General features: G+C 41.2%; 1 protein-coding gene across 4 annotated transcripts; it reads left to right on the forward strand.

The window, feature by feature from the left end:
• Nucleotides 1-165: 165 nt before the first annotated feature.
• zgc:66455 (uncharacterized protein LOC393502 homolog) lies at nucleotides 166-14,724 on the forward strand. 4 transcript variants are annotated; one of them, XM_017716507.2, is made up of 11 exons: nucleotides 166-333; nucleotides 1,121-1,151; nucleotides 2,321-2,740; nucleotides 3,852-4,133; nucleotides 6,666-7,088; nucleotides 8,117-8,176; nucleotides 9,137-9,237; nucleotides 11,411-11,469; nucleotides 12,360-12,529; nucleotides 13,637-13,780; nucleotides 13,953-14,724. In XM_017716507.2, exons 1-11 carry the CDS (start codon nucleotides 256-258, stop codon nucleotides 14,312-14,314), a joined length of 2,130 nt encoding a protein of 709 aa, XP_017571996.2. In that variant the 5' UTR covers nucleotides 166-255; the 3' UTR covers nucleotides 14,315-14,724. The 4 variants fall into 4 exon arrangements, with proteins under 4 accessions (XP_017571996.2, XP_017571997.2, XP_017571998.2 ...); XM_017716508.2 differs by having other exon boundaries at nucleotides 6,669-7,088; XM_017716509.2 differs by having other exon boundaries at nucleotides 3,858-4,133.
• Nucleotides 14,725-17,081: the final 2,357 nt, after the last annotated feature.

The following is a 17,081-nucleotide window of genomic DNA, read 5'->3' on the forward strand; positions in this document are numbered from 1 at the left end:
AGCGCCCTCTAGCGACAGGACGGAGTGAGGATCCTCCTCTGTGCACGTTCTCTGCCTCACCTTGTAGTTTCATCCATGCCGCCCTCTAGCGGTCGGACGCGTCCACTGCCGCGCACGTTGATTAATGCGCATGCGCAGCACAGTAATTAGGAATTTCAGGCAGGTGATTTGGAAAGCTGTGTGCGGCGCGAGAGCCTCCAGTTCCTAAAACCAACGCTTCTGGATCCACCGAGAGAGGAAACCGACTGAACTACAATGCAGCCACGCTGTTTGCTGGGTAGATGCTGCGCCCTGCTGATGATCCACATCGCGGCTGTGGTGAAACCTCAAACGGTAATTTACAGCCGCGTTTACACGCAGCCTAATAATCCGAGTAATAGCGAATCGGAATAGAACGCGTCCGTGTAAACACCTCAATCGGAGCAGTCGAGTCCGAATGAGGCCATTCGGAATACAATTTGTGTCCGACTGAGGGAGGTGGGTAATCCTGTAAATAATCCGTTAAATGGAAGAATAACAGCCGTGTAAACGCCTGAATCCGATTACAATCCAGTCGGAACATGTAAGTACGTTCTGCGCATGCGCGTCGCGTCACAGCTCATGAACCGCTCTGGATACAGTTTATACTGTTCAGCACAGCGGAGCTGAAACTGGCCTGCAAAGGAGACGAGGTTCATGCTCTGGTCTTTAAAAGACGGCGGTGGGACGGACGTCCAGCTTCTGTGTCTCAGAGCACGACGTCTTCCCCTCGGCCTTCTTTAATAAGGACATGTGAAGGACGTGTTTCTGAGCCTGACATCAGTTTAAAGTCATTCAAAACACCAGCACTGCTCACTGCTGCTCGTCTCCCTCTGACTGGACTCACGTGATGCTCGCTGTCATGGTAACGTTTACTCTCAGTGGTTCTCCACACATGCACGTCATTTTGGATCAGGTTTCTTCAGTGCGCATATAAACGAAGATTTTCATCAGATTGTTGAGTAGAGTGAGCAAATAAACACCTCTCTAATCGGAATGTATTCATTCGGTTTGGCAAAAATCTGCGTGTAAACACAGCTGCAGTGACTGGGGTCCAGTCTTCATCAGCCTGCTGAGTCTTCCTCTCTCTGTCTGATTGTAGGTCAGTGAAAATGACGCCCACATGGACACCGGTAATGCTTTCAGTTTCATTATCCTACTTAGTCTTTGATTTTAAAGGAGTTTGATTGATATGTAGTGATTTCTGATGCCCGTTTTACTTGGGTATCCAGTGTTTATAGGTGGTGTGCACTTAAAAATTGTGGTTCTTCAAGGGTTTTTAGTAAAGAAAGACGTTCTTTGTAGAACCACGAACACTCAAAGAACCCTTTGTGTGATTAAAGGGGTCTTTGCATGGTGAAAGCGTTCTTCAGATTGATGAAGAATTTGCTGTAGATGGTTCTGTATAGAATTTTTTTTTTTGAAAAAGGGTCTATATAGTACCCAAAAGGGTTCTCCTATTTGTTTGGCATCATAGCAATAGTAGAAGGGATCCTGTTTGGTGCTATATAGAACAATTCTCAAATAGTTTTCCTATAGAACCATCTACAGTGCATTATCCATCAATCTGATGAACCCTTTCACGATGCAAAGAACCTTTTTACGTTAATCTTTCAAAGTGTCCCTCAAGTGGTCGTGGTTCTTTATTTCTTTCCTGGTCCTGGCGATCTACCACCCTGCAGATACAATCCTAACCTAACACACCTGATCCAGTTTATGAAAACCTCTGAGCGTTAGAGGCAGGTGCATTTGATCGGAACTCTGCAGGTTGGTAGACATCCAGGACCAGATTTGAGCACCCCTGGTTTAACCGGTGTTCTTAAATATTAGAGCTATGAAGTGGTAGATTTGATCAATGGTTTGATCGTGTACAGCTTGAAAACAGTCATTTCACAGAAGTAGAATCTATAAACAGCTGCTTGTTAAATAAATCAAGAGAAAATGGTTTGTCGTAGCAGATACTGCATGTTCCAGGTTGGAGACGAGGTGGTATGAAATCATAGTATATAAGTAAATGAAAGTACTGAAGTCTTGTGGAAATATTTTGAAACTATTTTAAACCTGATGTTGTTGGAGCAAAACATTGTATCTTCAAAATGGTAACTTTACAGCAGAAGGAAAAAACCTGCTTTACTTTTAACGTAAGTCAATGGAACCAGAGTTTTTTACAAATGATTTTGCGCCGTTTCTTTTGGTCCATTCATCATGAAATGTTGACACAATGTAAAGGGCAACAGGTATTATTTCAGAAGCTGAAAATGCAACAGCAGCAATATGTTCCTATGGCTTCCCTCTGAAAAAGGATTTAGGGGCCTGGAGGGAACTGCGTTCTTTGCTATGCGGAGCTGCCACCAGGTTCTCCACGGTGACAGTGGGGAGTTCTTCTCCCCGGAATACCTGTGCTCCAACCCTGGCCTCTGGTGCAACTGGACCATCCAGGTAGAGCAGGGTAAACGGGTGCAGCTGAACCTGGAGGACCTGACACCAGAGAACACCTGCCGCCTGAAGATGGACCAGATCCACTTGGATGAGTCTCCTGTGGTGGCTGGAGGGGCCCAGATACTGGAGAAGTGCTGGCAGAAGGTCAGATACACGTCCATCTCCAACACGGTCCATGTGGTGCAGCTCATCGGACCCAACCCGAACCCACCACTCCGGGGGTTTTATGGACAATACCAGGCTTTTGGCCCACCGGAAACTCCTCCTACTTCTATTGTTGGTGGTGAGCATACATGAGTAGATGATGATGAAGATAATAATAATAATAATAATAATAATAATAATAAATTACTTGTATAAATATATATAAATATAATAATACTGGGCACTTTATTAGGAACATACATACCATTTTATCAGCTCCTCTTACTGTATAGCTGCACTTTGTAGTTCTACAGTTACAGACTGTAGTCCATCTGTTTCTCTGATACTTTGTTAGACCTCTTTTACCCTGTTCTTCAGTGGGCAGGACCACCACAGAGCAGGTGTTATTTTTGTGGTAGATCATTCTCAACACTGTAGTATCACTGATGTGGTGGTGGTGTGTTAGTGTGTGTTGTGCTAGTATGAGTGGATCAGACACAGCAGTGCTGCTGGAGTTTTTCAACACCTCAGCGTCGCTGCTGGACTGAGAATAGTCCACCAACCAAACATATGCAGCTAACAGCGTCCTGTGACCACATGAAGGACCAGAGGATGACCAACACAAACTGTGCAGCAGCAGATGAGCTGTCGTCTCTGACTTTACATCTACAAGGTGGACCGACAAGGTAGGAGTGTGTAATAGAGTGGACACAGTGTTTGAAAATTACAACAGCGCTGCTGTGTCTGATCCACTTGTACCAGCACAACACACAATAATGCACCACCACATCAGTGTTATTGCAGTGCTGAGAATGATCCACCACCCAAATAAGTATGTGGTGCACAAATACTATTAAAAATAATGTTACAAACAATGTTATGATCCAAATAAACAGTTGAGAAAGCAGATATTTACGGTGGTATTGTCAGAGTTATTGTGTGTGCTGAAGATCTGTGTAAAAGTGCGCAGCAGCTTTGGGTGGGACTCATTTGTTTAATGGTATTGAAAGATGGTTTTGTCAACCCAGCATACAATTAATAATATTTCACTAAGTTTGATTTTTGTTTTTGCCAGTTTTTCTGTAAGCCTCATTCATGTCTTTAAAGCTTAGAGAGAGTTTAGGACCCAGATTAGGTCTAAATCTGGACTAATAAGGATAGTCTAGTAGTTAATAGTGGATCAGCATTAGCATTCCTTGAATCCGTGTCCAGACCACTAACCCAGTACAATATTCTATCCTTCTTTTGAGTGTCAGACGCAGGATCCATAAAAGAAGATTCACAGGAGGAAGAGCGTGAAGACGTGGACACTATAGATGGAGTGACAGAAGTTCCTGACCAGAAAAGCTTCACCCATGAATTCACTTTGTCAGTGGAGGAAACGGACAGTACCCCTGCAGAACCTGTGGACATCGGCCCTGTGACCAGCTCCTTGACCACTGAGCTTCCGGTTTCAGGATCACTGGAGAGGAATTCTGGAGAGATCCGGAAAACCAGAGGAGGAGCCGAGAACCAGGCCTCAACTGCTGAAGGTACTTTACCGCTCCTGTTCAAAGGCTTGGAAACACTGGTTGTATTAATATTATTTGTGCTTTGTTTGAAATAACATCTTATGTTTAAATATCATAAAGTAGGCCACAAAATACGGTATACTTCAGTTGTTTTATTCAGTATTCCAAGTAGGGCTTAGAGTTAATATCGTAATACTAGAAAAAATGTGTATACATGATGTTTAGTTTTTCTTGTCTGCACAGACAAAAAGCCCATTGGACCACAACTGCTAAAACATGCCATGAAAAACTGTTGGTAGAACGATGTTTTAACAATGTTTCACATACTGCACTGCACCAAATACCAGAAGTGTGGACTTGAGTTATATGACTTGGACTCAAGTCCGACTCCAGTGTCAAACTTTGAATAAATAATCTGGCAATCCAGTAGATTAGATATTGTAATCAATAACCAAATAGGCCAACAGAGAATATTAATTCTCTCAGAAAGGGTTGGCCTTAGTCTGTCTGCGTAGGAGATTCTAGATACGGAAAGCCCCTGGGTTCACAGAGAGGCCTCTGTGTTCTTACTGACCAGTGAAGAGGGGCACGTTGACCTTGAAAGGTAGAGCAGGCTGGTAAAAACCGCTTGAAACCAGTATTTAAAAGAGAGGTCATCAGATTGATGGACAAGGAGATGCACCTTTGGATAGTGTAGTGGGTAACACCTCTGCCTTCTACACTGTTAGCTGGGGTTCAATCCCTGCCTGGGTCAGTACCCTACACTATACCAATAAGAGTCCCTGGGCAAGACTCCTAACACCACCTTCGCCTACTTGTATAAAAATGCTCAAATTGTAAGTCGCTCTGGATAAGAGCGTCAGCCAAATGCCGTAAACGTAAATTAAAACCTATTAGAGAATGTGAGAAGTAAGGTGGGGGCTATCACGTTACCCCAGATAAATGCTGTATGAACTCTTGTTTGGAACACTGTATTTGTGCAGTTGGGGTCTCTCCTGCCACCTGATGCTGAAATAAAGAAGAAGCCCTTTTCCCTCTTCCACAAACTCAGCGTCTGAAGACTTTCCTTTTTAATATCTTTTGAGAACTTGGACTTAAACTGTTATTAGTGAAAGTGTTTAGCCGGAATTAATAGATTTCCTTTTATTCATAATATGCTGGAGGCTTGGGGTTGAAGGGGATAGCCCTTGGTCCCGACACAAGTCACGAATTTGATTACTTAAGACTTGAGAAATTGGAGAAAGACTTGGGACTCGACTTTGACTTCATCCCCAGTGATTCCGATTCTGACTCGGACTTCAGCCTTATGACTCAGAAAGACTCGAGATGCAAAGTGGAAGAAAAACGGAGAGTCTGATGTCGTCAGATGCCTGTCACTGTGTTTATGCTCAGCTTATTTCATTTTGGAAGACGGGCGAAGCGTTTAGGGTCCAAGTTCACCTCCATAAGCTGGAAACAAGTGAAACATCAGCAGCATCAGTGCACGTAGCTCATGAGGAACCCCAGCCATGCTGGAGAAACTCACCAGGCACACTGACCCTTTTCCTCATGCTAACAAAAAAGAAACGCCGCTCTCTCGGTTTGACCGATTTTTAATAGCTTCTGCTTGTAGAGCAAACGCAACATTCACCACGACGCTGAGGATGACCTGTTGTTCTCCAGCTTCGTATGGGAGTTTTCCGTTCCACCTTAAATGGTGCACCAGTGACATTCTGGCGCCTCACTGCTGCTCCATTTAAGGTGGAACGGAAAACTCGAATAAAAGCTGGTGAAGAAAAGTCAGTTTTGTACATTCACCATCATTTTGCTGTCTTTTCTGTGAACTTTGTCCAGCCCAGATGTTTTGGGTTCTGTTGTCTAAATTCAATTCACACTAGAGGCTGTTGTTAGTTGGCTGAGCTGGTCTTTTTTATTTAATCCTGTGTGCCCAATGATCCCAAAACAGTTTATTTATTTGAATTTAAGTTCAATACTTTTTTCAAACAGGACTGTTTTTTTTAGTTGGAAGGGTAAAAATAATATACAGCCACACGCTGCTTACATGCTGTCATTGAAAGGCTTTAGCACTGTTACCATTATTCAGTGTTTTGGCCTTAAATTAGCAAAGAATGTAAAGTGACTTGTTTAGGACTTATTGACTTGGGACCTGACTTGACTCTCGCCTTCACTGACTTGAGACTTGAATCGAGACTTCACTATCCTAACTTGGCACTTGATTAGGGACTTGAGTGTAAAGACTTGAGACTTGCTTGTTACTTGCAACATAGTGGCTTGTTCCCACCTCTGGTAAATACAGTAGAACAAGATCAATTATGCTCTCTTTGCATTACAGTAAACCTAAATATCATGTTGCCCATCCTCAATTCTAAGTATTATAAGAAAACACTTGGTGTTTAAATGGAAAGTTAAAATTTATATGCCTTAAGATTCCATCACTACGTTTGAAGTAAAGGAGTTAAGTCTTTCTTTTGATGGTAAATGTGTTTGTAAATTATTTTAAACTTTTTTACAGTGATGTGTGAGAATAACATTTGTGAATTGTTTTCATACCAGCAGGAATATCAGGTGGTCTACCTGCTGAGGAGTTCAGACCACGCTCGTTGTCTGATGAAATGCCTGGTACACTCTCATCACTTCACGCTTACACTACACACACTACTGCTACTCCCACTGGTACCACACACATTCTGTCCACCAAGGGCGTTGAACCAGTTTTTACCCTGTCGTCTACCACCACGAACAACAATGAGGCTAGGCCGAAATCCACACCCTCTCCTGATGAAACTAAACCAGCTGCGACCGAGATAAAATCCAGTCCAGGGATAAAGGACAGCTATGGCACGACCTTCATGGAGATGCCATTGGTTGACAGTGGTAGAACAGTCCAGGCTGGTACTGTAGAACCTACTGAAGGTTTTGGAGAGAACGAACACCAGAATTCTTCAAGAAAGCCCAAACCTAACCACAGAATGAAAGGTACTGTAATCTTGTTCAAGTCTGTAAGTTTTTCTTGCCTTTCATTATTCCTTCTTATGGCCCACTTTTAACATTTGTGTGCTTTAATGAGCCAAAAATAGTCATAGTTAATGACATTTTTAACCTCTATACATAGGAATTCAGCAGGCCTTTAAAACTGAAGTATGTAAATTGGTTCTATTTTGATTGGCTGCTTATATTGTGCCTCGTTCAAAAAGCATTCCAGGCTGAAACACACTATTTAACTTCAGTGTGAATGGTGAAGTGCTGTAGGCTCAATAGAAGTATACATGTAAATGTGTTGGTTTGGTGACATCACAAAAACACGGGCTTTTTTTGCGGTTTGGTTTTTCCCATATATGGTCATATGAAAAGGTTTGAACACCCCTGTCAGATGAGTTTTTTTTTTTTTTTTTTTTTTTTTTTTTTTTTTTTTTTTTTTTTTTTCTTTCTTTCTTTCTTTTTTTCTAAGGGAAAATAAGGTAACACATCTTCCACAGGTAACACACTTCAGAATGGCTTTTGTCAGCAAATTTTATTGCGCAATTTCTAACTGCTTGCTGGGTTGAACAGTAATTGTGCACTAAAATGTGCAGAACTGTTCTCTGTGGAGGATGTCTTCACTTATTTTCACTTAGTAAATCAACTAAACATGTAATTTGACCAGTAATGCCCAAACCTTTGCATATGACTGTTTGGGTTGTATGGACTGGGCAGTGAATGGTATTTAGATTTTAATAGTGTTTGCATATCATAAACTGTTTTTATAGGATGGGGAGTTTCTGAAGTGCTGGAAATTGTTACATGTTTTGTTTACTTTTGAGCTCATAAACACCTGATTTAACACAGAGAAATCTGTGAACTGTGCTGGGCTCTGGCTTTCTCCTGGTTTTAACAAGCCCAAAATGTGTTAATTGGGGAATTCCAGTTTTTATTTACTGCATAATTAAAACATTAGTATATAAACAGTCATTCAGAGTGGTTTGGTGTGAAATGTTCATGCACTTAGCCTGTTTATCATTGCACAGGGAAATCTCTCTCAGTCTCAACCATTAGAAGCCAAGCTGAACCGCAACACCTTCCAGGGGGTGAGTATTATTATAAATTGAAAAACTGCTGTTCCCAGATTGTTTGTTTATTATTGATGTGACTGACTTCGACCTTCCTATGTCATTGCATTTTCAGAAACAATGCTCCAGGTGTCTGTCTCACGAAACGGGTTCTTGTTAAGCCGGTTAACTTCAAAGCTGCAGTGTCAGTTTTTTGGTGGTAGTACTTACTGAGTAAGCCTGAAATGATCACTTCAAAGTCAGAGGCGTCTGGTTAGATTTCATGAGACTTTCTGAGACTGTGTATGTCTTTTAGGTATTAATGTCACACACTCAGTCAAAAGGAAGGTCAGGTCCAGTGTTTAGGTCTCAACATATGCCTAACACTGAAGAAGCTATGATGAAAATAGTCAAAACTTGGTGAAGGACATGTCTACATGTCTACTGAGTTTGAATACTCTTCATCTGCGCTCCCAATCATCATTCATCTGTTTGGGGAAGGTTGCATGCAATTACACATTTCCACCACAGAGGTCTCCAAAACCCCAAAACCTGCACTGTGTAGCTTTAAACTTGCCTCAGACCCACCCTGGATTTTCGCTACGGTGGGTCATTTCTTTGGCAGGCTACAACACCGTGGCAGTTTGTGCTGCATTCCTACTTGCTAAAGGTTGGTCATTTGTGTGGTCAGTTATGTAAAAGATGGATTTTTTTTTTTGCTGGAGGAAACAATTTTAAATGAATCAAAAGAATATAAATAATATGGCAATAATGCTAAACATTGTCAGTGACGGCACTTTATTTAATCATGCTCTCTTGCGTAGCGGGGTTTCTCTCTGCGATGGTGTTCGGCTCTTTTGTTTTGTCAAAGGTGGCTTGAGTATCTAAGGAGAAACGTATTAACTACTGTAAACATGTTAGCCACAGTTGCATTTGTTAGGTTTCACAAAAGCTTGGTTAGGAGCCAAGTTGATGGTGCTACATCTATTTTCCAATCAGGTCTCTTGCTGGAAGTGACCGTGGAGGTTGGTGTGAACCACACTCATAAAGAGGGCTGGGACCATTTAAAGAATTTCTTCAGGACTGCAGTAGAGACCATGGTAATACTGAGAAATCATCTAGTATCTGTTGTGAACATGACCATTTATGGCCCACAGTGATACCTCAGTTGTCTCAGAAGTTGTAGCTTCCAGTGTAAACACTAGGAAAACCCCCTTCTGATGATGGCTCTTGAAGGTGGAAGGAACCTTTTGAAATATTGTGCCTCTTTCTGGGAGGATTTTTGGGGTGCGCTTTTTATTAGTCGTATGCAAAAGTGTGGGTGCCCCTGGTCAGATGTTGTCAATTTTGAGTACACATCCTCTACAGAGACAATATCAGCACTTAAACACTGCATGCGTGATAAGAGAGCATGTAGTCCTGTTTTATTGGAGTGCAGAACAATATATGAAATGTTAAATGTAAATCGTCGTAGTTTTGGATAGTGTTTCACAATATTGTGTATTGTGAAAACGTCTTGAAATATCGCATTTCATTTTTGCCGTGTTCCCCACCTCCGCGTACAAGCATAAACCTCTTGAGAAAGTCTTCAGAAGCAGAATTTGTGGCTTCTTGAAATGGCTACTTGAAAAAGCCCAATTATCACTGAAATCCGTCGCCATAAAATTCAACCAGATGACGAATTGCCAGCTTACTGTCCAACCAGAATGAATGGGTTAACATAGAGCATTTGAGCAAAATCATAGTTTACAAAATAAACATTTTTAATCTAAAATAATAACTTCCTAAACATGGGATAGCATAAAACATCAAAACAGCACGGTTTTATTTTTGAGAGCCTTTGAACTCCAGTTATTGAAGTTAGCACCTATTGAATGCCCATGATGTCTGTGAGCACGAACAGCCAATGAGCTGCACCGCTTGCCAACCAAACAGCTGTCAGTAGCAGTGATGCTAGCATCGTGCTGCCCAAAACCCGTTTGCTGTAGAAAGAAGGAAGCTTGTATTTAGGGTTTCTTGGGTTTTTTAGTGAAATACATCCCTGCATTCTAAAATTAGAGGAAAATTCTGGCAAGTGATTAGAAACTATTTTAACTTTTCGTTTTTAGCCATTTACCGCCGTTCACCACCATTCATAGAGGACTCCCTCTTTTGCAGCCCTGTTTTTGATATTATGGGGGAAATAGGAAGTGGCCGGGCTCCTCATAAACCGGCTCATAAAAACCCCAGTTGTTATCTGTCGGCATAAAATCCAACCATTACCACTTTAACGTCGCTGGTTGCTGCTAACAGACTTTCTTTAACTGGTTTACACTGAGATTCTCCTTATAACTGCATGTGCTCTGCCCTCGCTAGAGTAGGCTAAGCGGGTGAACAGAAAGCTAACCGACTGACACTCCAGGTCAGATTTCCAGTTCAAGCCTTACAAGAAATTAAATACCACAGCTTAGAAAGTAAAACGCGAGTTACTGCTGTACTTACTGTGAGCTTAAAATCATTATTTGACCCGAGGCTGAGGTGAAAATCCAATGTTTTGCCATGGAAACCTGCTAGCTCAGTGCTAACATGCTATGGTGGGGAAAAACACTAGCAGAGATGAGCATCAACATCTATTCTGTTGTTAAACTGAAGTGAATGAACACATTTTTACATTTAACGTTGCTGTGAAAAGCTTATACTTCATGGTTTTGGCTCTCGGTATAAACTAAATGAAAAAGCTGAAATGAAACGACGTTATTAGCATGTTAGCGTTTTGCGTAGACTATAAATAAGAAAATAAGCATTTCTCTCACACTGGTTCAGGTTTTTGTTGACCGATTGACTGCAAAGATCAGCACACAAGTATCCGAGCAATGTAGATTTACTTTTTCCTCTATTCCCGTATTTCTGTCTTGTTAGGATATTAACATTTTAAGTGTTGTATGTTTACATTTTGCTGGATGTCCTGTCCATAAACTCCTTAAAGCTTCATGAGGTACAGGAATAACGTAGATTGTTTTATAATTCTATAGTATTCCTTTTCATGAGAGCCTAATGCCCAATTACATATTTCAGAGTAAAGTGCTGGTTTAGGATCAGCTTCACTGTTTATGGAATGCTGGTCTTCATTTGTATATAAAGGGCAAAAACCTGAACCTAGATCAGCTTCTCTGAGGCCCTCAATACGTGTGGACTCTCACTAAAAATAATCTGGATTAATATGGATTCATTTTGTCTGCATGTTGGCGTTCCATAAATAATTATTATGCCCGTTTTTTTTCTTTTTATGTTCAGATTCAGAAGGACCTAGAAAACCTCCACCCGAAGAGCATTTCATCCAAAAGATCTAAAAAGTATGTGCTTTGTCTCCTGTAATGATGATCCTTGCTCTGCTTTAATGATGTTATAAGATGTATCGTGTAGATCAAGTGTTAATTATACATGTGGTTGATTTTAGGTGGGGGGGGTGTGGTTCTTTAGATTTACACTGTAGCTATGAGCTACTAACCTAACATAGCTAATGAGTAACAGAGGTTAATGCAGAGATCATGTAGAGAGGAGAATTTCCACTCCCCTGTAATGAGTGAGTCCAAAATGAATAGGTTCAGATGGAGCATTTGAGCAAAATCATAGTTTAGAAAAGCTTAAACATTAATCTAAAATAATAATAACTTCCTGAACACTGGATAGCATAAAACATCAAAACAGCACGGTTTTATTTTTGAGAGCCTTTGAACTGCAGATGGTATGGTTCACTGCAGAGGAACTAGGGAACTAACCAACTGGGATTTCTTTAGGAACCAGGAGGTTGCAATGCCTAAAACATGTGTAATGTTGTGTTAAAGCTTTCCTTGGGGTCTGTTTTGTACCCAAGTTGTTTGATATTATCAGTTTGACTTATTTATGTAGGTTCTGAAACGGTATGACACTGTTTTTCCAAAAAAAAAAAATCTATTCTTGTTTTTTTGCTGCGAGACACCTTTTTTTTTTTTTTTTTTTTTTTTTTTTTTTTTAATAGTTCTACAGTGTCAGGAACCATAAAAACAACTGCATCACTACTTATTTGGCTACATAGGCCTTGTAGCTTTTGAGAACAACTAAAGAAGCAAACGTCAGACATCAAACATGCTCTAGCTAACTAGGGAGGTGAAACACTCATTTAACTGCTTTATCAGTTATCAGTGTGGACCTGCTGATTGTTTTCCGTCAGCTTATGTAATGGATTCATTGATTTTGTCTTCAGGCTGAAAGCGGGAGTGTTGTTGATCGTGTGGGTGCAGTTTGGGGAGTGTGATGAGGAAGGCCTCACCCTCAGGGATGTCCAGTCCACTTTGCAGCAGCTGAAAAGGAAAACCATCCACTCTCATGACCTCAAAAAAAGCCATGGCATCATCATCTCGGTCTCTGTAGAAGGTTTGCAGAATACATACATAACACAAACTGCATGTCGTAACCACTACAGTCCATATGTACATGCTCTATACGAACTTTCTATTAAGGGTCGCCACCCTCAGGCAGCATTAATGGGAAATCGGAACGCAGTTCTGCTCTGTGATGTGTTTGTGAGTGAAACTGAGATGTTGGGCCTTATTCATCAACATTCATTCATATTCATCTTCCTAAATTTTTGTCTTAAATTTGTTCTTGAGAAAAGTCCCAAGAACGAGTCCACGCCTAAATCGTGACTGTCTTAAACCACACTACTGTTCACACCTTTGTGCTTGTGGGTGGGTGGGTGTGTGTGTGTGGGTGTGTGTGTGTGTGGGTGTGTAGAGATTCTGTTCTTATCTATAAACAAATCCCAAATAACTGGTTATTAACGCTGGTGAATGTCAATCTTCGTGATTGGTCAGTGAGGCCCATTGCTTAATGCGAGTAGTAAGAAGGGTTTGGCCAGGACTCGTGTGGTCTGTAACCCAAATAAAGTCATTTTATTTACTGTCTGAAACCACCCGTGAACGTAAACATGTCTCCACGTTTTTTATGTGTTAATGTTGATGGTGAATAAAATAGTGGTAAATCTGAAATGTTTCATGATCCGCTCCACCATGAATAGACTTTAAATACAGTTTAAGAAAACTTTCTCAAAACGGTTCCAAAACATCAGGCAGCATATCGCTGTTGTCAGAACAAAACCTTGTAACATCACAATGTTAACTTTACAGGAGAAGAACCAAAAAAAAAAAACCTTTTTTTTTTTTTTCTTTTGGGCCATTTTCTTTGGTCCATTCATCATGAGCTTCATCCGTAATGTAAAGAATAACAGACGTTTTCAAAATATGTCAAGAACTGAAAAATGATACGAGATTTTGTGAGGGTGCTTTAAACTCTGCAGTCGTCTGGTTCCTATCACACCCAAACTATTTTAGGGGTTGTTGGGTGTTCTGTAAACATACTGATGGGCAGGAGCACCTGTCCCAGGGTGCTTACCTCACCCCACCTGACCCAACTCTTTAGAAGTTCAACACACTTCTTACAGTTCACAGCTTGACCCTTCTTCTCCCACCCCTGTGTGTCCAGACATCGATGAGTGTGAGACTCGGTTGGTCATGTGTGATGTCCACGCGGAGTGCGTAAACGAGTTCGGCTCCTACTCCTGTCACTGTCGCCATGGTTACAGTCTGGGGCTGGGCGGCGCCGTGTGTCTGGAACCCAAAGTTGAAGGTAAGATCTCGAAGTCAGCTTTATTTAAGCTTCTTAAGAATAAATACACGGCAGTTTGTTCATCCAGCAACCGTATCCTGGAAATGTTGGCTGACCTACATTGTTATCCTTAAATAGTAGATATCTATCTATCTATCTATCTATCTATCTATCTATCTATCTATCTATCTAGACTGTAACTGGACTTCATTTCCCTCGCTGCTCTATGTGGTCTGTGTGCTGCTGGCTTTCCTCATTGCTGTGCTGTTGGTGGTGTTGGGTGTACTTCACCGCCGTTACCACAGGGGGGCGTTTCTGCCTCACTGTACCAGCAGCACCAAGAGCTTTTCAGCAACAAACAACAACAATAATTCAGAAGGTGATGTACACAATGCTGCAGACAGATCTTCCTTAAGACCACCGCCTCCTCCTCCACCCCTTCGATTCTCTAGCCAGGCATCTGCTGCCCTGGACCTCCCTCTGCTCAGATTCACTCCTCTAGCGCCCCCTGAAGGATTGCAGGGTAAACTGCAGAGGCAGAAAGACCAGCTTTGACTCCCAAGTGGCTGCCAACCCTTCACCTTGAGACTTTGCCAATAATTTAATTGCACTTATTATTTTGTATTATTTATATTATTATTTTGAGTGTCCCTCACTTCCTCGGTGGTTAGTATATATTCTGTTAAGCTTTATTTTTTTCAAGGTGGTGTTAAGAATGTGAAAGTATAAAAAGATGTGAATATTAGTTTTTATGAAAAACTTTTTTTTTTGTTCTTCAGAAAGCTTACGTTACATTCTCTTTTATGTATAATCTTTTTTTTGGGCATATTGTAACATTTATCTTACCTGAGTTCTGAGCTTTGCCTGTTCTTTGAGTGCTTATATGTATATTAAGACATACATTTTGTTTTTCAAAGTTTCTGTATAATCTATTTGCCGAGATGTAATTAAATTCCTTCAGAGTGGTTTGATGTGACGTGATTCCTTGGAAAAATAATCAGAATCGCTTCAGTATCAGAGGGTCAGAGTGCACGCATGTAGGACGTAATATACTGACTTTTATTACAGTGGTGCTGATGGGAACCAGGGACCCTGATGTCTACAGTGCAAGCATAGCCGTTTCATTTGCTACTCAAAACAACCAGTGAACCTACATGTGTCTAAAGTCTTAATGTGTCCGGCTGGTAATGTTGGTGATCTATGAGGACTGTTTTGCCTTACCGCACCCAGCATGCGCCTCTCTGCTGTGAAATGAATTTTTAAAAAAGTTTTAGGCCAAAGTCTTCTCAAAACCGTCAGAAGCAAAGCCTCAGACATCAGGCATTTTATTAACAACCATTTCATGTAATAACTTTGCCTGAGAGCTTTTAGTGGTGCTAAGTGCTTCAGCTGTCTGGTTCCCATCACCACTGCTGTGAGCAATGCTGAAAGCTTTTCACACCAAACTGAGGTTTAGTTTCTAGTGATTTATGTAGATGTTATGAAAATTGGTGGAATTTCCCCTTTAAAGTGTTGGGGCAAGAGCTCTATTTAAACATATTTTTACATTCTTTATCTTTTAAGCATTAAATAAAAAAAAAACTGCACTAGATCTAAAAAGTCTGTTTCCACTTTAATGTTTGCTTCATTTTTTTTCATTTTTTTTTCTTGTTGATGTCCGTCTTCTGTTTTTTTTCTCTCTCTCTCTCTCTCTCTCTCTCTCTCTCTCTCTCTCTCTCTCTCTCTCTCTCTCTCTCTGACTTTCTGACTATCTTTTTTTTTTTTTTGGTTAAATTATTCTTTCCTTTCAATCGTTGCCTTGTTAAAGAATTTCGGAGTGGTTTGCTATGAAAAGTTTGTTGTAGAGAAACATTCTAAGATTTCTTTGCAGTGGTGGGGATGGAAACCAGGGGTCACCACGTCTACAACACAAATATTGCCATTCTAGTTACCATCCACAACCTGCACATGTCTTCCGAGTGTTTATATGCAATGGAGGTGGTGATGAAAGTAATGGCAAGGCAGAAAAGAATTAGTTTTCTTTGGGGCCCGTTTTGTCTTAGAACGCCCTGCATGTAATCGTCCACCATGAATGGATTAAAATATGTTTTAATCCAAAACCTGATTCCAAAACTATCATAAAGCAAGGTCACCAAGGAACGTGATCATAACCATATCACGTAACGTGTTTCTGTGATGGAGCTTTTGGAGGCATTTAACTCTTCAGACGTCTGGTTCCTATCACCACCACTTTGAACAGTCTTGACTCTGTTTCTCTACAACAGAGCGAACTCACACCAAACCACTCTGAATGAATTTGTGTACACCTTAAACTTTTCATTATGCAGAATTTTTAAAAGAATTTTCCGGATGTCTGGGGCTGTATGATATTTTTGCTAAAGTTTTTGGCCTTGTAGTTTTTAGAAAAGCCATTCATGGTAGAAGGGGACATATGTGTGTAGTGGGCATTGCAACCCCTGGTTACCATCACTATCACCAGACCGAGTCAGCAAGTGTCTCCACAGTTAACCGCTTCACATCAAACAACTCTGACCGACTATGGTTTAGAGCTCCAGGACTATGTGGTGGAAATTTTGAAAATCTCACTGGACTTTCCCTTTATAAGGGTGAAGCAATGGGGTGACATGAACTTTGCCACTAGGTGGCACCTCATAATAGCGAGTGAAGTGTGAATGTGGCTCTGGATATACAGCTGCATTTTCTTGAACACAACCAGGACCTGGTTGTTCAATTTTGCCCAAATTTAGTCTTGATAATCCGTCACGAGTGTGTCAGCCGCGTCATGTAGGCTCTCCACACTGTGCTTTACTCCCTTATTTAACAGGGACCACAGTACTCACTAACCTAGTTTGCAAAATTTGTCTCACTTGAGGGCCACATCCTTGCTTTTTTCTAACCCAGATCTGGCCCACACACTGTAAAGTGAGTCGAACTAAAGGATATGGTCCCAGTCTGGCCCAACCACATTGTTGGTCCACAATATTCAGGCCAGAATGGTCCTACAAATGTAGACACAAGTCAAAATGTTATGAAACTCTCCAGGATCTGGCCCTAATCTGCCCAGTAGTCAACCAACACTCACACAGGGGAGCCAGAATCGGCGCAATGCTGTCTGCTATCTGGGAAGCACTGCAAGTACTCGATGATGTAAATATTACCAGGTTTTTGCAGAGCCCTGCTTGTGATATCCCGTATACATAAAAACAACACATGACTACACTGTGTTAACAAGTGGGAACAAGATCCTAATGCGCCGCGACTTAGTAAGGCTAGGAATGAGATTGTGTCTTATTAAGCTGTGCTCAAGGCTTAATTATCTCAT

The sequence above is a fragment of the Pygocentrus nattereri genome, chromosome 12 (assembly GCF_015220715.1).
Source record: "Pygocentrus nattereri isolate fPygNat1 chromosome 12, fPygNat1.pri, whole genome shotgun sequence".
NCBI classification, from domain to species: domain Eukaryota; kingdom Metazoa; phylum Chordata; class Actinopteri; order Characiformes; family Serrasalmidae; genus Pygocentrus; species Pygocentrus nattereri.